The sequence below is a fragment of the Cervus elaphus genome, chromosome 5 (genome assembly GCF_910594005.1).
Source record: "Cervus elaphus chromosome 5, mCerEla1.1, whole genome shotgun sequence".
NCBI lineage: Eukaryota > Metazoa > Chordata > Mammalia > Artiodactyla > Cervidae > Cervus > Cervus elaphus.
Window position 1 is genome coordinate 116,277,931 of NC_057819.1, and position 21,518 is coordinate 116,299,448.

The 21,518-nt window shown below is 55.9% G+C and overlaps 1 protein-coding gene across 2 annotated transcripts; it reads right to left on the bottom strand.

The window, feature by feature from the left end:
* Positions 1–1,430: 1,430 nt before the first annotated feature.
* Positions 1,431–18,620, bottom strand: SLC4A1 (solute carrier family 4 member 1 (Diego blood group)). Of its 2 annotated transcripts, XM_043904815.1 has the most exons (20): positions 18,519–18,620; positions 13,884–13,966; positions 13,653–13,770; positions 12,637–12,701; positions 11,606–11,786; positions 11,378–11,513; positions 10,834–10,957; positions 10,599–10,680; positions 10,232–10,428; positions 9,547–9,757; positions 9,132–9,338; positions 8,835–8,983; positions 8,526–8,720; positions 7,235–7,408; positions 6,705–6,794; positions 6,031–6,197; positions 5,285–5,538; positions 4,093–4,262; positions 3,824–4,000; positions 1,431–3,138 (listed from the first exon to the last, which is right to left on the bottom strand). In XM_043904815.1, the coding sequence occupies exons 2-20, from the start codon at positions 13,896–13,898 to the stop codon at positions 3,058–3,060; spliced, it is 2,793 nt and encodes a 930-aa protein (XP_043760750.1). In that variant the 5' UTR covers positions 13,899–13,966; positions 18,519–18,620; the 3' UTR covers positions 1,431–3,057. The 2 variants fall into 2 exon arrangements, with proteins under 2 accessions (XP_043760750.1, XP_043760751.1); XM_043904816.1 differs by lacking the exons at positions 13,653–13,770; positions 13,884–13,966; positions 18,519–18,620 and adding an exon at positions 13,015–13,087.
* Positions 18,621–21,518: the final 2,898 nt, after the last annotated feature.

Consider the following 21,518-nt stretch of genomic DNA (forward strand, 5'->3'; position numbering starts at 1 on the left):
CCTGCCTAATAGTCCATTATATTGCTGTAACTCCCTGTAATTTACTAACAGCCCTCCTATTGCTGAGTATCTGGGCTCTTTCTAGTTTTTTACTTTCATTGACAGTCCTGCAAGGAATATTTTTGGGTATAAATCTTCTGGATTCTGTGGCATTATTCCCTTACCAGGAGTGGGTGAGGGTTAGGTTATTTTGTGTTCACACAGTAGACCTCATTATGGCAGTTAATTCACGTTGAGGTAGTTTTCCTGAGAGGAAGTGCAGGCATGGGGGCAGGGCATCTGTGAGGAGAGAGGGCAGGAAATGTAGGGGGTGGGTGGGGGGTGAGGTCTCAGGCCAGGCAGGAAGTTGGATCCTGATTGATTTCTGTGGTCTTCACGCTGAGGGGGTGGGTGTGGGGGTGGGTCTCTGGCCAGCCCCAGGGACTGGGCAGGCCTGTGGGACCTGAAGCTGCTGTGTGTTGGAGGGGAGTACCTGTGATCACTATCCCTGGGGTCACGGCAGCTCTCTCTCCCTTTGGCGTCTGCCCTGGCCAGCCTGGGAGGGGTCAGCTGGGGATAGGCAGCATGTAAATATAGATCCGGGGAAGGAAGCCAGGCGGCCCAACCCTGTGCTGACCTCTCTTGGGAAGGTTGGAGGGCTGCGGGGGTGGGGGTGGGGAGGGATTATGTCCTGGCATCTTCCTCTCTGGGGATGGGCAACCCCTGACCCAGCAGCCCCCTGGAATTGCTGGAAGTGGCTGGGGGAGGGGAGGGGACAGGGCCTCCAAGGGGATCACAGTGGGGGGGCTGGTGAGAAGGTGGTCAAGAGATGCTGTTCTTCTGTGACCCATGGCAAATTGCGTTTTCTCTCTGGCAATTTTTTTTTCTTTTCTTTTTCTTTTTATTTATTTGGATGCTCTGGGTCTCAGTTGTGACATGTGGGATCTAGTTCTCTGACCAGGGATCAAACTGGATCCCCGGTATTGGGAGCAAGGAGTCTTAGCCACCAGGGAAGTCCTCTGGCAATTTCCCTTAGAGGTTCTGTCCAGCCTGATGAGTCCCAGCTAGGAGGTAACTGGCCTAAAGGGACGTGGGGTTCACTGTGCAAGGGGCAGGGGGCAAGGCCCCTGGAAAGCCCCTCTCCCCAGCTCCATGGGTCTTGCTTATTTTGCAGAGGCGGGCTATCGGGGCATAAACTTGTCTTCCTTTGCTCTCCCACTCCCTCACTGGGTGCTGGCCCTCCCCACCAGCCCTGCCTCTCCCCCTCCCCCAGCCTAGCCCAACTCGCCCCCCCTCCCTGCCCCGCCCCCCCCCCAACTCCACCCTCCTCCCAGGGCCACAGCCCTGCCCCAGCTCCACACCATACATTCCTTGTCTGACTAATCCAGCCCAGACTCCTGGGACCCCCCCCCCCCAACTTTGGGAGGGGAATTCCAGCACAGCCCTCACTCTACCATATATGTATTTATTAGTAAAACCTATTTCCCACCTTCAAGGGGAAGGATGTTAGCAGAGTGACTTTTTCCACTTGGCAGTGATCAAGGAGCAAAAGGTGGGGACAGGGACATCCCATTCAGAATAACAAGATCAGTGGCTAACTCTGCCGAACTCCTGCTTAGGGGTCTGTGCTAAGCAACCACTTTACAGGCACTGTCTCCTTTAATCCTGATTGTGATCCTACAAAGTGGGTACCATTATCATCCCCATTTTACAGATGAGAAAATTGAGGCATAGAACAGTGAAGTGGTGGGAAGCAGCTATCAGCCTTCAAGAGGTACCCGAGAGTCCTCTCTCAGCCTCCTTTCTTTTCTGTCACACCCCGATCCCCAGTTTCAACCATCTCTCACTGCTTCCAGTTCTTTCAACTCTCTTTACATTTTTCTTTTGTAAAAAAAAAAAAAATAGATTTTGCCCATATTTTGCAGCCACCACTGTCTCCTACCCCAGTTGGTCGAATTGGGATTCTCCCCAAGATTTGGTTTAAGTGGAGTTGAGGACAATCAGGGTATGCGTATATGCGTGTGCATGTGCGTAGGTGAAGTACAATGAAAGCTCTGAGAATATACAAGGTATAAATTACAAACCTCCCTCTGTCCCCCTACCCATCTCCTCCCTATCTTCCCATCATCCCCCCACCCCCCTCCAAATCAAAAAGACTGTACACTGCCCCCCACCCCCAACCCCAGGGCAAGGTCTTGTCTCAGTCACCTCTGTGGCCACAGGGTCCAGGGCCTTTGGTACATGTTTGTGGAATGAATGAATGAGTGAATGAATGAGAGCATGGGAGAGAGAGCAAGCACTTAGGAGTCCTGAGTCTCAGCCCTAACTTTGTCCTCACCTGATCCTTGCCATTACCAGGATACCTCCTCTGCCCGGAGGAAGAGGGTCCCAGTATGAGCAGAGAAGGGGAAGAGAGGGACCAGCAGGCACATCTCTAAGCCTGGAAAGGCGGGTAACTGGAGTAGACTCTGGCCTCAGAGGTCAAATTCCAGCTGCATGGCTCAGGAGCTGGGTAACCTTGGGCAGGCTTGAAGGGTGATGACTATTGTCTAATAGTCTGTTCAGATTTTACAGAGCCCTTTTTTCACATTTATCTATGGTCCTCAGAAACCATCCTGTAATGTGGGTAGGATTATCAATATACCCATTTTACAGATAAGGAAGCAGAGGCTGGAGAGATCCAGGGACTTTCCCAAGGTCATATAGCAAGCAGGAATTTGAATCCTCACCCCCGCACCAACTCCCACCTTGTTACTGCCCCTGTCTGTGCCTTGAGGAGGTAGGACTAAGATTTCAGTCTTTCAGGCCGGGACCCTCAGGTAGCAGTGTGGCCCAGGAGGGACTGCTCAGTGAATCCCCTACTTTGGGCCCCACTGGTCATTTCCATCCGGAAAAGCCAGTCTACCCTTCATGCAAAGCTTCCTAGACACCCCTTCCTTCCCCCACCCATGTCCTCGGGACCTCCACTGCTGCCCAGTGGGCAACTGGGAGTCCATGGGGTGCCCAGGAACTTCTGCTTTTCCTGGGAGAACGGGGAAGTGAAATGGTGGAGGGGGCTCTAGGGCCCGGGCTCTCCCCTCATACAGGCATGACCACCTCATCATATTCATCCTGACCATTCTGCTCATCTAAGATCGGTTTGACGTCGTCAGCATCCAGCTGTGGGAAGAAGGAAGGACAGAGGGTGAGCGGCTGAGGGGCCACGTGAGCCCTCCCCACTGCACGGAGGCACTTCTGGAGTCAGCAGAGCCTGTCTCTCTCTGAACCTGGGTCAAGTCTCCCGTCCTGTCCTTTCGTCCCCTAGGGATGGTCTAGATGAGGGGTTTCCTCAGGGTTAGGAACGCCTGGGAATCTGGTCCCTGGTGGGGGAGGGCCTCCAGAAGGCAGGCAGGAGACCCCTTCATGTGGGCAGTGCCGCAGTGACCTGTGTCTCGTCGTGGAAGCATTCTGTTGGAGCAGTGACTAGACAGATGGTTTGGAAGACCAAGGGCTAGCCGCTCAGTGGTCAGGACAATTCATAAGCAACACATCCCATGAGCCTCTTAGCCCTCTCACTAGCCCTGTCACTGTTCTCCTCTTTCCAGGTGAGGACGCCTGAGGTACAGAGCAACAAGACCACTTGCTCCAGGTCACCCACCAAGACGTGGCGGGGCCGGGATGAGGAGGCAGGCCTGGATACCCAGACATTGATCATGGCCCTCTTCTGCCTTCCCTAGTTCCCAGGCCCCTCCCCACCACATTCTCCCAGCGCCACAGATGACCCCTTTCTGCCCCCTGCCCTGGAGTGGTGCCCTCTGGTCAGAGGAAATGGGTGAGGGGGATGGGGGTGGGAGCAGAGACTCACAAACTTGAGTTCCATGTCCCGGAAGATGAGTGGTAGCAGGAAGCGGCGTAGGGGCACCGTGAGGATGAGGATAAAGGGGAGGGCCAGCGAGATTTGTTTGATGCTCCTTACTACCCACAGTATCACCAGGCAGACAATCTGGATGATCGTGAACATGTGCATGCGCCAGGTTTTCACCTGTGGGCAGAGGCTGGGGTCATCGCCTGCCCGGCCTGGGCACCCAGACCCCCCACCCCACCCCAACCTGGGCATCTGAGACAGCCGCATACCCTCATGGCGTAGGGCACGTCTGGGTAGTGCTTGCGTGGCTTCAACAAAAGCAGGATGCGGTCAAACAACTGGATGCCACTGAGGGATGTGACCCCCATGTAGAGGAAGATGCCGAAGAGCACCGCCAGGGGGATGTGGCGGAGGATGGGTCCCATGAGGATGGATACACCTGCGGGGAGAATCACGCAGTCTTAGCCCCCAAGGATCAAGGATAGACACCAGCAGGGGCTGAGGAACGAAATCACAGGGACTATATAGAACTCCTTCTGTAGATCCTCTTTTTTTTTGGCCATGCCACATGGCTTGTAAGATCTCAGTTCCTCTACCAGGGACTTGAGCCTGAGCCCACAGCCATGAGAGTGCCAAGTCCTAATCACTGAATGGCCAGGGAAGTCCCTGGATCCTCTTGATAGATGTTATCCCCATTTTACAGGTGAGGAAACAGACACAGAGAGGTGAAGCAACTTACCTAAGGCTACACACTCCTGCCTGCCTGATGTCATAGCCTACGCCTTTAATCGAGGGAGTCACAGAGGTCAGAGAAGCCCACCTTTCCTCTTACCCCAGTCCAGAATGCCTCCATCACCCTCCGCCTAGCCAAATCCCAGCTCTCCTCCGGCTAACATAAACTTTGCCTCTTTCAGGAAGCTTCCCTGGCCTCTCCAACAGTGACCGTGGCGCTGCCCACACACGGAGCCTGTTGGACTCTGGGCTGATCCAGAGCTCAGATCCCTGAGCCTCTTGTCTTCACCTCACCCATCCCCTGCTCCAGGAGCCCTGCTGTTTGTATCAGTCACAGAGGGAGAGACCTTGGGCATCTAATGAACCCTCTCATGGTGCAGGCAGGGAAACTTGAGGCCCAGAGATGAGATGGGATGCCGGGTCAGCAGTCAGTCAGGGCTGGAATCACAGTTCACTGAACTGTTGGAGAAGTTCTGACTACAGGGTCTTGTCTAGAGAAGGTTCCAGCAAGTGGTCCCCCCATGTGCCCTGCACAGATGCCCATCATCTCAGTGCCTGGGGTACTTCCTCCAGAATTCCCTCATGTGAATAACTGATGCTGGGGAGATGTGGGCAGTGGGTGTTTGGGGAGACCTAGCTGCAGGGCCAGGGCTGGAGGGACACTGGATGCTAAGGGGCAGAGCCAGCGGGTGGTGGAAAGTTTGGAGAGTGTGGCCAGTCTTCACTCACCCACGAGCACAGCAACCAGAAGTCCACTGATCCGCTGCTCCTTGACTCCCTGAATCTGGGATGCAGCCCCTGGAGTGCTGTCCTTGCTCATGACAGTGAGGGCATTGGCGTGGGTGACAGAGCGCACAGTGGTGGCGCTGAGCCAGGGCATCCCGAAGATGGCGGCCACCCCACCCATGCCCATGATCAGCAGCAGGTCCAGGTGGAAGCCAGAGCCCTTGACCATCTTGCGCTCCGGTTTGCTGATGATCAGCCTGGGGGTGCAGAAGGTCAGGAGTAAGCAGGGCTCCCCTTCACCCCAACCCCCCTTCACCCCTCTTTTCTTCCCCAGGCTTGGGTCCCTCTACTTTAGTAGGTCCTTCTTTGCCCTTCTCCCTTGGAGTTCCATGCTCCACCCCTCAACTCCCACCCCATCTTGACAGTAGAGACTCTAAGAGCAGAAATGTCTTCATCATTGCCTAGAACACCCAGCAGCAGTTCTACTCGGAAACTGAAGAAGCGTACACTTCAGAGAACCTCACCGGTACAGGCCCTTTCCAAGATCTAGCACCTAATTTTACAGTTTTCATTTTATATTCTTTTTCTTAAAAAGCACCCCTCAAATAATGTCATGTCAGGTCCCACACAATCTGGACCAGCCCCTGCCCGCCCGTCATTCCTCTGAGCGCTTAGTCCCTTGCCTGCTGGGAGCTTGTCCCTTTCTCTGCCTCGGAGCCTCCCAGGCCCCATCCCACCCTGGCTCTTACGTGGTGATCTGGGACTCTAGGAAGATGAGGATAAAGACCAGCAGGGCAGGCAGTGCAGAGGCAAACATCATCCAGATGGGAAATTCGACACGTATGCCTAGTGGGTGGATAAGCCAGTCTCGCTCCGCGGGGTTAGATACAGCGAGGCCTTCAGGTACACTGAGTTTCTGTGGGAGGAGAATGCTGGTGAGAACACTCGGGGGCAGGAGGATGGGGAAAGGTGGGGACCGAAGGAGCCAGGGTCCTGGGCACTCGGGAACTTACTTATATTGAGCATCTACTTTGTACTCCATAACTGCACTAGGCCCTGTATATACATTTTCTCATTCCCTACTTTATGGATGAGCAAACAGGATCAGAGAAGTTATGCAGCTGGCTCTGCATCACCCAGCTATTTGGTGGCAAAACTGAGACTCATACTCAGGACAGCCTGGGCTCCAAAGCAGATTCTTTCCTATCGCCCTGGATTAAGGAGTAAAAGGAGGCCACCTGACCCAGGCCCTTGCTGCAGCCAGAGGGGTCCTGAGGGGCTGTCGGAAGAACACGGGGCTCCCAGGGGAGGCAGGGATGGGGGAGGGGTAGTTCTAGCTGGCTTCCAGTGTGGGAAGGCAGTTTAGGGGAAGGGGCATGCTGGGGGAATGAAATAAGGTGGTGGGGTGGGGAGAGAGGGTCACCTGGGTGTAGGTGTCTTGGACGAGGGCATCCACCATGACCATGATCAGGATAGAGATAGGAACCCCGAAGTCCCCAATGATCCGTCGCAGCTGAGGGCAGGTGGAGGGGCCGGCGGTCAGTGCCCAGTGGCTTCCCACCTCCCACCTTCCACGTGGCCCCATTCCTGCCCCATCTTCACCAGGAGGTGCCCACTCTTCTCAGGGGGTCCATCAACATCTGATAACCTGTCCTGCGCCTCTACATACCTGCCTCTTTTCTTGTCCCCCTGGCGCCGCCGCACCCCAGCCCCACAGCTTTTCCACCCCCTTCGAAGAACTATCCTTGGCTCCCGACTTGGGTCCTCAGCCTGGATGTGCTGAGAAAGGAATTGTCTCAAGGGTAAAATCCTAAGTGATGAGGGGGCCAGCGGAGCTTGGAATTAGAAATGGGAATCTAGGGTAAGAAGGGGAAATGATGGCACTGGGAAAGCTGAGGCCTTGGAGTTGGATGGGGCAATAAAGGCAAGGACAGGTGGGGAGGGTGTGCTGACCTTGCCAGGGAAGTAGGAGCTGTTCTTGAACTTGCGCAGCATCATGGCGAGGAAGAAGGTGCCAGCCATGAGCACGAGAGAGAGGAGGGCTGTGTTGGGCAGGGCGGCCTGGGGTTTCGGTGTTGTCAGCACATCGTGTTGATAGTTCTTCTGCAGTGGATGTTCCTGGAAGATCTGCAGCAGAAAACCAAGGCATCCTGTTCCTTCCCATCCAGCCATCCTCCAACCATCATTTATCTATCCATCATCCATTCATGCATCTCTGTATTCACCATTTATCTCTCTATTCAGCATCCATTCACCAATCCATCATGCATCTACCTATCTTATTCCTCAATTGTCGTGTAAACAGAGAGGCAATGGGATTCCACATCTTGGTTTTCAGGACTGAGGACCAAGCTAGGCTTGGGTGGGGCAGACCATGGAGGAAATGAGTCTGTGTGTGTGTGTGTGTGTGTGTGTGTGTACATGCATGCAGGGCCTGGGAGCCATGAGAAGGCTGGAGGGCAGGAAACAAGTGCCAAGGAAGTTTCCAAAGAGACTTGGGTTCCAAAGACTTTGAAACAGAAATACCCATCAACCAGCAGAATCAGGGGTAGATATAGTATTCACCCTTCCTCCATATAAAATGCAGACCCAGAGGTAGGCATAGTTCAAGGTAACAGAGATGAGGAGGCAGGGCACATGCTCTGCAGGCCCTGTGGTTCTTAAGGGCAACAGCAGGAGAGGGAGCGGCAGGTTGGGGCTTCAGAGCCTCCAGGACCTCTGCTACCATGCCATGCCTACTCATTCCCACATTCAGTCTCACACACATGAAAGTGAAAGTGCTAAGTCGCAGCCAACTCTTTGTGATCCCATGGACTGTAACCCACCAGGCTCCTCTGTCCATGGAATTCTCTAGGTAAGAATACTGGAGTGGGTTGCCATTCCCTTCTCCAGGGGATCTTCCGAACCCAGGAATCAAACCTGAGTCTCCTGCATTGCAGGCAAATTCTTCACCATCTGAGCCACCAGGGAAGCCCATTAGTCACTGTATGTGATTATACACATGGGCCTTTGCACACAGAAGGGCCCTCTCATGCACAGTCATGGTGAGAATACCAGCCCACAGACAGCTGGTGTCAACATGTATGTGGTCACAGTCACATTCCGTGAAAACATGGCCACATAAATGCCAAACAGACACTAGTGCAATGACACCCACAGACACATAGCTTGTGCATAGTCACACATACACACACAGACACACACACATGGATGCGCACGCCTCTAACACTCCTGCAGCCCTCACCGTGACCAGCTTGTAGAAGGTCTCATAGATGAAGATGAGGGAGATGAGGAAGGAGAAAATCTCCTGGGTGTAGCGGGAGATGAAGCGCACCAGAAAGCTGCCCTCGAAGGCCACCACCAGCACCACCAGCAGGATGAGCCAGAAGCCAATCCACACACGGCCCACAATGTACTCCAGGTTGTTAGTCTGGCAGAACTGTAGGGTGGTCAGAGGGAGCTGGGGTCAGATACATGGGCCCAGGCACCATGCATTAAGCAGGTGGGGCCGGGGGCCAGTTACAGGGTCACAGTGGGGCCAGAATAGAGTTACCGAGTAGAAGGCTTCCTCAAACACAAGCAGGGGTCCCGAGAAGCCCAACACGAGCAGGGGCTGAGCCCCCAGCAGGGAGAAGATGATGCCCTGCAATGCAGTGGAGAGGAGCAGTTCCGACACTCCCATCATGTTCTGGGTCTTATCTCCTGCGGGAGGAGGTGTGGTCAAGGTCAAGATCATTTCACAGGTAAGCTGATGTAGGGGCCCAGAGTGTCAGATTGGGGCAAAATCGGGGCTGATACGTAGGCCAGAGGGTCAGAGGTGAGGGTTAGTGGGACACATGGAGGCACTGACCCAGGAGGCCGCCGAAGGTGATGGCGGGGGTCAGGGCGGCGAAGTAGATGAAGATGATGGCAGACAGGACCTGGGGGCTCAAGGCATCTGTGATGTCACTCAGGTAGTGGGGGTAGCGGCGCCGGATGTCACGCACCAGTCCCCCGAAGAGCTTGCCTGTCCGCTGCAGAGGGTCTTCTGGGGTGTCCCCTGGACCTTTCCTCACATCTGTAGTGGAGGGCAGGACCATGGTCACAGAGTATTGAAGGGGGAGGTGAGGGGAGAGGGGAATCGAGGAGGACATGCCTGATGGGAATGGGGTCATCCGGGAGGCTGGGAGGGATGAGGACAGGGAGGGGGAGCCAGGGGCTCACAGGGCCGTGCTGGGGGTCTGGGGGCTCAAAAAAACTTGGGCTGGGCAGGGCAGGGCAGGTACCTAGGTCCTTGAAGAAACTGGGGTCGGGCTTGGCAGGGCTGGGCAGGTAGCGCCTTCTCAGCAGCTCTTTCTGCACAGGCACCAGACTGAGCAGGGCCTTCTCAGAGGGGGCATCCAAGGGAGGCAGCACCAGACTGCAGTCAAGGAAGCCCTCCAGGGATTGGACCAGCGTCTCCTTGCTCTGGGCCAGGTATGCCTCATTCCAGAACACCTGGGGGCAGGAGAGAAGATCAGAATCACTAGGACCTGCTGGATAAAAGGACCCAGGAGGCCACAGCCAAAGCTTCTGGGGACTGGGGATCAGAATCCTTTCACCCAGCTCCTGCCAGCTAGGATCTGCTTTTCCTGCCCTGTCCCTCCATCCATCCACCCTCTACTGAGAAAGGGCAGACAGGGCCCTGAGTGGGGAAAGCAGAAAGAACTAAAGTGAACCAAGTGGCTTGTAGCAGACCAGATGGAACAAGAGCAGACCAGACCAGACCTAACCAGGTAGAACCAAGACACAGTGGGCCAGGCTAAACCAGGCCTGATCAGGCAGGGCTAGGCCAGAACACGGGCCTGGATCCCCATGGCCAGACAGGATAGATCCAACTGAACAGGCCAGACTCGTGACGTTAAAGTAAGCTGGGCCTCCCCTGCCACCCAGGGCCCCCGGCTCCCCCGGCCCTCGCCGGCCCCTCCTCACCCTCTCCGACATGAGGGTGGCGGCAGCTCGGCCCAGCTGGGTGTAGTCGAGGTTGGGGCTCTCGGGTCCCAGCAACACAATGAGGAAGCGCACAGGCACTGCCGGCTCCTCCGACCCCTCTGGCTTTGGCTCCGGCTCCATCGGCTCCTTTAGCCTCACGAAGCCCAGCACCGGTCGCTTCAGGAAGCTGGCACGGCCTGGTGGGTGGACGAAGTGAGGTGCTGAGGCCTGTGGGGGAGGTGGGGGGCGCGGGGGCAGGGCGCGAGCAGTGCTGGTGGGGTCCAGGCTTACGGAGGGGCTGTGCCAGGGCAGGAGGCGGAAGCAGGGAGTGTGCAGGGATGAGGGAAGGGGCCCACTGGCCACTTACCCACTAGCATCAGGGTGGCCTCCCAGTCCTGGGGACTCTTTCCCAGAATTTCAGATGCGTGCCCTCCGGTGCTACCCTCTCCCTGTTGGGAGGAGGTGGTGAGGGGAGTCCTCGGCCACTGCGGGCCCTGGACACCCGAGCGTCCCACCCCCGATCCCCCACCCGCTCTCCTTTAGAACCACGTTCAGGTTGAGGGCCTTCCGGCTCTCCTCACACGGCCTCGGCACAGCCTCACCTGTCCACAGAAGAGCTCTGTCTCCAGGGATGGATGCTGTGGGAGCAGAGCCTCTGAAGCATCCCCAGACTGTGTCACGACCACAGGCTTCACACCCCCCAGGGCCTCCATGTCGCTGGCGTGGCTGCAGGACACACAGGGGACATGGGCTGAGAAGGCTGCTCAGGCCGGGCTGTTTGCAGAGTGGAAACTGGAACTCGCCAGCGGCCAGACTAGAGAGGCCCGGGGGTGGAAGGAGAATCAGCCTCCTCCGAAGGACATTGTGGTTGTAAGCGAGTGGCTTCAGTCTGGACTGACTAGGTAGAGCCAGAAGAATGGATGGAGGGAGGGACTTTGAGAGTCTGTCCTCCTGGGGACCAGTGGCCCCCAAAATTAAGCATGGAGATATGGTCACTGCCTGAGAGGTGTCGGAGGCAGGAGCCATGGTGAAAGAAAAGTGCGACCCAGCCTGGTGGGGAGGGGCTCCCGGGGAGAGCTTGGGGCAGGCGGGCTGGGGAGGTAGGCCCTGTGGGCATGGGGTCCAGGGCCCAGCAGGCAGGGGCACCTGTGTTTCAGCAGCAGGACCCGGAGCAGATTGTCTCGGTCGTCTGGCTGGATCTGCCCCTCGAAGATAAACCTGTCCAGCAGCTGGTCGGCCACCTCAGCCAGGGATTTCACCGGCAGATCCAGAAGGACAGTACCTGCAGGCAGTGGAGGGGTGAGCTGGCTGGCCCTGCCCCCGCCCCCTCCCCCCAGCAGGCTTTACATGCAGGGCTGCAGAGGGTTCACCTACCCTTGGTGAAGGCTTTCTGCAGCTCCAAGAGGCTCCAGAAGTTGAGGTAAGGCAGGTGGGGGCGGCCCCAGATCCCATCTTTGCCCAGGTTCTCCTCCAGCCCCACCCAGCGTGCTGTTTCCATCCATTGTGTCTCTTGGTTCTTTTCATCCATCACCAGTTCCCGCAGTTCCACGTACACCTGTGGCCCCACAGGCTTGAATTAGTCCCTCAGGCTCAGGGCAGGGCTGTAGGGGGGATTGGCAGCCCAGAGTACGGTGGGCACTTCGCAGGCCCTGAGGGGTGTCTGTCAGAGGCCCAGGGTCCTGGGGCACTCAGGATCGAGCCTGAGCTCAGAGGGGACCATCAGGGGCTACAACCTGGGGGTGTAGAGTGAGATGTGACATGTGGGGAGATGCTTGAGGGTCCCCCACCTCTGCTTCTGTCCCCCAACTTCCTGACCAGGCCCCTCCCCCATTTCAGAGGCATTTGAAGATACTCAAAAGGGGTGCTAGAGTGGGCATGGGAGAGGAGAGGAAAGCCTTGGGAGTCACTGGGTCTGTCTCTTGCCTCTAATGTTTCTGCATGGGCTCAGCATGCCCTTGGGTTTCCATGAGGAGGGGCCCACTCCCAGGGGCCTAGCTGAGGGCAGACCCAATTTCCTAACTGGCTACACAGGCTGGTGCCCAGCAATGACATGGGGGGCCTGGGGAGGGAAATCTGGGTTGAGGAGAGCATGCATGTAATTCTGTGCTTCTCCAGGGGGCACCTGACAGCCCAGCCCAGGCCAGCGGACCTGGGGGCTCAGACCTCCAACAATCAGTTTACCTCTGTCCAGGGAGCTCCCCATGAGTGCAAGGAGGCCCAGGTCTCCCCCTTCACCGGGAGATGTCCTCTTCTACTTATTTCCCAGGATGCCCGTTCCTTCTCTGTTTGTGGAGTCTCCCCATCCCAAAGCTGTAGCTCTCCCTCCGTCCCTCCCCTCCCCTGGTAGAATGATTGGTCCCAAGGGCAGCACAGGAAAGAAGGTTGGGGGACGCTGGGGTGCTCACCTTGTGGGTTTCTGGGTATTTAGATGTGGTGTGGTAGTCTGTGTCTGTCGGCTGGGTGACCCGAGCTGAAAACCCCAAAGCCAGTTAGCAATGCCCCCAGACAATCCCCCCAAGACCCTCCTGCCCCATCCCCACGAGATGCGGAGACCACACAGGATGACGCCTCTCTCCTTCTCGTTGCCCCTGGCTGGGACCCTGCCTGCTCCTGGCCCAGACTGGCTCTGTCACTCGCCATCTGAGCCCTGTGGAAGACCCCTGGGGCTCATCCCCCCCGCGCTGACAGGAGGGTCATCTCCAAGGGGGTTGGGGAGTCCTAAACAGCAGTTCCCTTCCCTCTCCTGCTACCTTCTGGGACCAGATTCCCTTCTTTTTTCCCACCTGTCTCAACAATCTCACTGGCCCAGCAGCTTCTCACCACCTCCAAGCAGAGCTCTGGGAGCCAGGGTGGGGGCTGCCTTTATATTGGCCCCCACACCCCCCCAGCCCTCATTTCCCAGAGGGGCCTCTTATCTCCTATATCAATTGCCAGCACTTAAGTCCAGTTGACAGTAAACAGGTCCCCTCCCAGGGCTCCCCAACCAAGACCTTGGACAAGCCCAGGAAGGTTTCCTCATGTCTCTCTGCCCTGAGGGTCCCCGTAGCCCCCCATTTCTCAGGACTTCTGGACTTCCAAACAGAACAATGTTCTCAGAACAGGCCCAGCACCTTGTCCCAGAAGATGAATGGGTACAAATGGCATGGGGGCTCATGTCCTCGTTCCAGACAGGGCTGACTGCCTGCTCACAAATCTACGGGGCACAGTAATGGGTGACTGGTCCTGCCCCCCCACTGCCCCCAGTCACCTCCTGTGATCATTTCAAACAAAACTGTTTATCCTTCAATCAGCCAGGATTGCGGGAGAACTGGCCCTGGGGCTGGGCCGGTGGAGAGGGGGAAGAAGGCAAAGACAAGCTCCCCACCTGTCAATGATGGGGTTCAGTAGCTCATCCCAACAAGAGGGCGGGAGATGGGCTCACCTTCTGCCTCCTCCTCCTGTATTGTGCCACCTTCTGGCTCTTCCACTGTGATCGTGATGGCTTCATGGTCTTCATATTCCTCTAGGTCTAGGATCTCCTCCAGTTTATCTTCATACTCCTGTGAGAAGCTGCCATCAGGGCTGGGCTGCGGGAGGCTCTGAAGGTGGGAGTCCAGGGCTGGGTTCCCAGAGCCCCCAGGTGGGAACCCTGCAGACACCACCAAAGACTCACCTCTGGATCCCCCATGGTGCTGTCCTGATTGTTCAATTGTCTGTGGTGATCTGAGCCCCCAGCATAACCCGGGCTCGGAGTTCCTGTGGTGGGTCGGGGGGATGGTACAGGCTGGGTAAGGCACGGGACAACCTGGGGTCGCCCCTTCGTCTCCCCAGGGGGCTGTATTTGATCGAAGTGGGATCCCGAGTGTTAGGAGACGGGGGAGGGGGGTGCGGGGGGACGGTTAGAGGAAAGAAGTGTAAGTGGGGGGCTGAGGGGAGGAGCTGGGTTTGCAGGGGTGAGGGCAGGTGTGCAAGGGACGCAGACAGTACAGTGCAGGCAAGATGAAACTTGGCTGGCATCAACCTAAGGGTGTTTGGGAGGATGGGGGTTGTTCTTCAAATAAAATCCTTCCTCCATCCACCAGTCCTCACCTGACTTCCTTTCCTGCCCCTCCCCAGGAATCAGCTAACTTCAAGAGATGACCTGTCCCTCTTTCAGGGAGCTTAGCTGAGAGTCTCCACAAAACACTGTCTTCTCCCAGAAATGGCTGTTTCCTGCTGGGCACAGGGCTGTGGTATCCTTAGGAGTGGCTCACAGGCCCTGGATGATGTGGCCTTGCTTCTCTCCCCTACTCCATCTTGAACTCCATCTCTTGCTCTCTCACCACCTATTCCACTGGCCTGCTTGCCAAGCCCTTTCCTGCCCCAGGGCCGTTGCACCTGCTTTGTCCATGTCCTGGATGTCCTTCCCCCGACTTCAGCCCTTCCTACCCCTCAGCCCACACGCCAGCTCTTCAGATTCCGTTCCTGACCACCCTAACAATCACTAACCCAGTCTGTCATTTTCTGGTTTCTTGATTCATTTGTGTATGTATGGTCTGAGTGAGTATTAGTCATTTAGTTGTGTCATTCTCTTTGCGACTCCATGGACTGTAGCCCACCAGTTTCCTCGGTCCATAGAGTTCTCTAGGCAAGAAGACTAGAGTGGGTAGCCAGTCCCTTCTCCAGGGGATCTTCCCGACTCAGGTCTCCTGCATTGCAGGTGAATTCTTTACTGTCTAAGCCACTAGGGAAGCCCATGTATGATCTGAGGATGCCTCTAAAAGGGAGGCCACATGAGCACTGAGATCCTGCACGTCTCAATCCCCACTAGATCCACCACTCTTAGCAGAACTGTTGCCACGTAGTAGGCGCTCAATAAATACCTGTTGATTACTGTGTATAGAATAGATAACTACTGAGAACCTATTGTATAGTACAGCGGACTCTACTCGATGATCTGAGGTGACCTAAATGGGAAGGGAATTCAAAAGAGAGAGGCTATATGTATATGTATAACTGATTCACTTTGCTGTAAATCAGAAATTAATGCAATGTGGTAAAACAACTATAATAAAAATTGGAAAAAAAAAAGCAGCTATAATAAAAATTGGAAAAAAAAAAGCATGTTGAAAGAGTGGAAGAATGGCTCCCCCTTGCAGGCTTGGGGCTCTGGGGCTGGGAAGCCAGGATAACTAGGACCCAGCCAGGAGGCCATGGAGTTCTGCAGCTCCGTTTTCTCAGTTGTGTCTCTAGTGGAGAGGAAGGACGCCCACTCCAGGAATGTGAGGAGCAGCCCAAGAGAACACAGGGGTGCCTGCTATGGCCCAGACTGGGTGTGGAGGGACATCCTTCTCCCCTTCACCCACGGCGGGCTGCATACCATGTTGTAGCGACATGGATTTGAGTCAGATTGACAACGTGCCCCTCCACACCTGGCATAGAGCCTGGGAAGCTGAGATGAACAAGACACTGTTCAGCTCTCCGGAAGCTCACAGCCCTGGCTGGGGAGACCAGCCAGGAACACATGACAGGTGAAGAGGTTCAAGAGAAAACACGTGCCCCAAACAAACGTAAGCAGTGAGTGGACTGTGCTGGTTGTCAAGGATGTTTGTGGCAGGAGGGAGAGTAGGACTTGCTGATGGGGTGGGGGGCAGAGTGTCCCTGAAGGAGGGGATATTGGCGCTTGCCCCCAGAGCACTGGTGGGATTTGAAGGGCTGAGAGATGGGAAGGGCTAGTCCAGGTGTTAGGAATGGTGGCAAGAGGCAGAGAGAAGACCATGTCAGAGAAGGCTGGGCACTGTGGAAGGGAACAGGACAGGGAGTATATACAGAAAGAACGTACAGGGACTGGCTACCCACTCCAGAGCTCTGTTTCTGAGGAATAGATAGTCCTGCAGTCCTTAGAGAAGGGGCGTGAGCGAGCCCCTGACCCAAACTGAGGAAGGCAAGGGTCCCTGCCTTGGGGTGGTTGTAGGGCAAGTGATGGCCATGCAGGGAATTCTAAAGTCTGAGGATGGGGTGTCCCTACTGCAGGGGACTTGGCATTCGAGGTCTCCGGTATTGCAGAGAAAACCTTTTCTTTTTTTTAATTATGTTTTATTATTATTATTATTTTTAAAATATTTATTTGGCTGCACTGGGTCTTAGTTGCAGCGTGTGAATTCTAGTTCCCTGACCAGGGATCAAACCAGGGCCCCCTGCATTGGGAGCACGGAGTCTTAGCCACTGGATTATCAGGGAAGTCCTCATGCACCTTTTTTCTCTCCCTCTTCTGTCCTTTCCTGTCCCCTTCTCCTTCCTCTTCTCCCATCTTTAACCTCTCTCTTCCTTCTCTGGTCTTGTCGCCACCTGGGCCTCAGATCTCTAGCCGCTTCTACCTTGTCGACCCTGAGGTGCTAAACACTGCCCTCCTCGGGCAGGCACTGTGGTTTTAGTTTCCCATCTGAGAGCAGAGAGGCCCTCCTGCTGGGGTCCTGAGACATCAGTGAGAGAGACGAGGGGAGAACATAGGTGCCTTGAGCTCTTCTGGGGCCTTAGAGGGTGCACCCATGACCCAGATTGCTGCCTGCCCTAGGCCCAACCACCCCCCAGCTGCAGGCCTTGCTCTGCGTGCAATGATAAGAGCCTGGACCTCGATGGCTGTCTTGTGTCTGGAAGTACACCAAACACCTGGCCAGCCCACCAGCCAGGGCCAGGCAGATAAAGGGGAGCAGGGCATCTGGGGCCCAGGAGGTGGAACACAGCTGGAAGAGACTGGGAGGGGAGCGGACCAGATGAGGGGGAAGGCTCCCTGGAAGCACAGGACACCACCTTTGTGTAATCACCCCGACACAATACATAGCTGCGCTGTCTTATCTCTGATGATCCACAAACCACTCTGTGAAGTGGGCAGTGTCATTAGCCACACTTTACAGATGAGAAAGCTGAGGTTCAGAGAGGCTTACCTGCCCTGGTTCCCTAGCAGGTAAATAGCAGAGGCAGCATTAAACCCTGGCCTGTCTTCCTCCAGATACTACTCTAACCATGGTGTTGAGTTGCCTCCCAGAAGATAAAATATCTATTAGCTGGTTTAGTATTAGTGACTAAGAGTGTGGGTTCTGCAGTCAGGCTGCCTGGGTTCAAATCCTAGCCCTGCCACTCACTGTGTGACCTTGGGGAGGTAACTCAACCTCTCTGTGCCTCAGTTTTCTCATCTGTAAAATGGGGGTAATCATAATGCTACCTCATAGCTCAGTTGGTAGAGAATCTGCCTGCAATGCAGGAGACCCGGGTTCGATTCTTGGGTCAGGAAGATCCTCTGGAGAAGGAAATGGCAACCCACTCCAATATTCTTGCCTGGAGAGTCCCATGGACAGAGGAGCCTGGCAGGCTACAGTCCATGGGATTGCAAGAGTAGGACACGACCTAGCAACTAAACTCCCACCACCATAATGCTATTTACCCCATAGACCTGTTGCAGCATTAAGAAAGTTCATGCATATAAACCAGTCAGAATAGTGCCTGGCCAGCCTGGATGGGAAGGGAACTTGGAGGAAAATGGATACATGTGTATGTATGGCTGAGTCCCTTTGCTGTTCGCTTGAAGCTGTCACAATATTGTTAATCAGCTATATCCCAATATAAAATAAAAAGTTAAAATGAGAAAAGAGTAGTGCCTGGCACATAAAGAGCTCTCTTTGAATGTTTGCTATCATTAGCGCTGCTCCTAGAGATGAAAGGCAGACTTGCTGTCTTCATTCCCTTCTGATTTTCCTTCAGTTCCCATGGAATTAACCTGTGTTTGGAGACCTTCAGGTGACGGGGGACTCCTCTTTTCCCTCCTAACACCCCCGAAGATGGGGACAGCACCAGGTCTCCTTGGCTAGAGTCCCTGGAAATGTTTCAAAATGAGCAGTGTCAGCTGACAATTTTCCTCCTAGGCAGGAGACAGAGTGACTTGGGGATCCCCATACATGAAGGAAAGGGGACTGAGTGGCTGGGAGACCTTAGCCTGTGTGATTCAAGGGGCTGGTAAATAGGAGCCTGACAAGGACCCACACCTGGAGGGGAATCAGATTTGGCCCTCCACACACATATTCACACAGCTCTGCTGCCACGTGCCAGCCTTTTCCCCCCAACACCTGCCGCCCCACTCTTCCCAGCTGCAGGTGCCAATGGGCCTGTGCCCTGAGGGGTAACAACACACATCATAACATTCTCACCCCACCACCAGCAACCCCTGGAGGGCCAATGCCCATGCCCGCTTGGGCCCAGATTCAGGTTGGGCACCTGCAGAAACCTTCAGGACAGGCGCCTCAGGACCACCCCATCCCCACCCCGCCCTGCTCACCTGCTCACAAGCCTTGGGGGTCCCTCGGCGAGCTCCTGCAGCCGCCGGTGGCCTCTGCACCCAGATGAGCTCACACCTGCTCCAGCCGGCAATAGGTCCCGGCTCCCAGGCCCCGGGGGCAGCTCCCAAACCCCTGACTCATGCCCCCGCCTCCTAATCTGCCCGCCCCATGGGCCCTGGGAGCCCCTTCCACCCACCCTGCCCTGCTCCTTCTGGGTGCCTGGTAAACAGAGTTATCTCTCACCTACATCTGGACAGCTGTGAGTCTGGCCTACCCCACCCAACCCCACTGGCCAGCCCCCAAGGCCTCCCAAGGCCCTTCTGGCCCCTAAGATTCTCCTGGATCTTCCTTCGTGAACTAGCCTTTGATGGCTGGGTTCTTGTAGAGCCCAGCCTCCCAGCTGGTCCGCCCCAACCTCTGGATGCACCTGTCTTGCCTCTGTCCATCCTCACTCTGTCCAGGCCCCTCTGCTCAGGCCCCAAGCTGCATGGGTGCTTGCTTTCACCTACCTCTGTCCTGGTGCCCTCCCTTGGGGGCTCACTCACCCTTCCTCTGTAGGCTTCCCTTCCACCCCCAGAGGAACCAGCTCAAGCAGCCCCTTCCCCTTCTTGCCCCAGGCTAGGGCAACCCAGCCACCCTCTCCTCAAGACCGCAACTGGCTCTAAAGAACTGGCACCTGGACGCTAAGACGCTGCCCCTCCATCAACCTGAAATAATCTCAGGTCAACACAAACAACGTCCCCACACGTTGCTCTGAGCTCACAAAGCCCCAATGTCTTGGCACACTGGCTCCTCTGTCGGCAGCCCGGCCCAGGCCCCCGGGCCAGAGCAGCCGCATTCTCGGCCCCCGCCGTGGCCCTCCCCTCACCCCCCAGCAGGGCAGTCTCTGCTGTTGGAGAGTGGGGGTGTTGCTGGAACTGGTCACCTGTTCCTGGGCTGAAAGATGAGTTCGGATTGGCAAGGATGAACAGAGGTTTGAAAGCAGACAGAAAGGGGGTTTTGTGGACACTGCAGAGAGGGAGAAAACCATGTCCCAGCCCCCTTGGAACCAGCCTGGTTGTGGGACGTGGGACAAGTGCCTGCCTCTCTCTGGGCTTCTGTGACCTCATCTGTAAAAGGAGAGTGCCGGTTCCCCGGCCGCCAGGCTGGGGATTTCCTGCTTGGGATTCGAACAATAGCAACCCAGAGACCAGGTCAGAGAGGTGGCATACCCAGCAGTTCCACAGCCATTTCCTGGGTCTCACCACGAGCCTGCACGTGCCCAGCCCTGGCAGAGGGAGAAAGGGAATCCTGTTTGCTGAGGAATCTGCTCCAGGCACTGCCCTGCGGGCCTTCACCTGGTGGTCACACTTAATCCTTACAGCCCCCACCCCCCACCCCCCATTTGACAGAGAGGTAAAGTGGCTTCCCAGTAAAAAGAATAACCCGTGACGGGACTTCCCTGGTGATTCAGTAGTTAAGACTCTGCACTCCCAAGGCAGGGGTCATGGGTTTGACCCCACATGTCACACTGGTCAGTCAAACAAAAAGAAAGAAAGAACAACCAGTGAATGGGCACCTGCTCTGTTCAGGTTCCTGCGCCCAGGGCTTCACACGCATCGTCTCTCTGAGCTCTGCAAGCCCCTCTGAGGAAGGCACTGTGTATTATTGCTCTTTCTCTCTTACAGAAGGGGAACCTGAGGGTGGAGAGGTGGACGACTCCTCTAGGCCCCTCCACTGGTGTTCTGCCTGATGCCAAGCCCTGGGCTCCCTCCTGCCATCCTTGGCCTTGATGCCAGTAGAAGCAGAGAGGTCTTGGTGAAGGGGCCCGGGGATGCCTCCCAGTGGTCCATGTTGGTGCTCAGTCTCCCGGCTGGTGGCATGTGTCCCAAGGCCCAGTCCAGACTGGGCTGTTTCCTGTGGTGCATGGCAGTGAATGGATGCCAGATGTAGGCCCTGCCTTCCCTGCACGGCCCAGGGGGCCCAGGGGGCCCAGGCACCTAGCCCTCTGCCTGTCCCAGAAGCCAAGAGGCAGCCAAGTGGAGGAGGCAGCCAGAGAGCACCTTTCCTGGGGCTGGAAAGGACCTGCAGCTAGCTGGGTGGGAGGCAAGGAGATGGGGAATGACAGGAATATCTGGCTTATGAGGAGAATCTACCCAGCTGTTCTGCAGGTACCAGCCCCCCGCAGCCTACCAGTCACCCTGGCAGCATCAGAGCAGATGGGCCTCTGGTCCTTCCTCCTCACACCACGTGCTCTTGATCATTCTTGTCACCTTGATTGAATTTGGTGGATGTTCCCCCCAAATCTGCCCAATGTCACATTTCTCTTGTTTTAAAGATTTTCCAGGAAGAAGTGATGGCTCTTCTCGCTCATTTTATCCCAATTTGGACTCGGGTCAGTTCAATTCATCTGAAGGTTCCAGTGCCAGGCACTGGGGAAACAAGACAAGGCTCCCCTCCCCTTGGCCCTGCCCCTGGGCTAGATGGAGCGGGTCAGAGGCCTGGACTCTGGGGAACTGAGCAGAGCTCCAGGACGTCTTGAGAGGACATCAGATTAGTCCACCCCGCAACCCCCTCATCCTCATCACTTGCAGCCCCTTTTGCCATCCCAACCCCACCATTTCCTGCAGCATGAAGGGAGGCACTTACCTGGTCCCTCTTCAAGGTCCATGGATGCCTTTGTCAAAGTTTGGGCTCATCAAAGTCAGTGCCAAGGTCAAATGTGGCAAGAATGAGGTGGACCGAGGGTGGAGCCCCTAGCCAGGTCTGTAGAAGTTGCCTGGTGACTTGGTTGCAGACCCATCTGATGTTATTCCAGACCACGCGGTCCAGATCCATGGGTTGGGACAGGTTGTCTCTGAGGGAGGCCCTATGGACTGACTGTGACATTCTCCTGAAGGGAGGAGTCCTTCTCATTTTAAATCAGCTTGGGACACGGTCAGTCCTCAGTGAGAAGTGAAGATTTGGCAGGGGACTGAGGAAGGGAAGGTTGCTTTCTTTCTTTTGGCCTGAAGGAACAG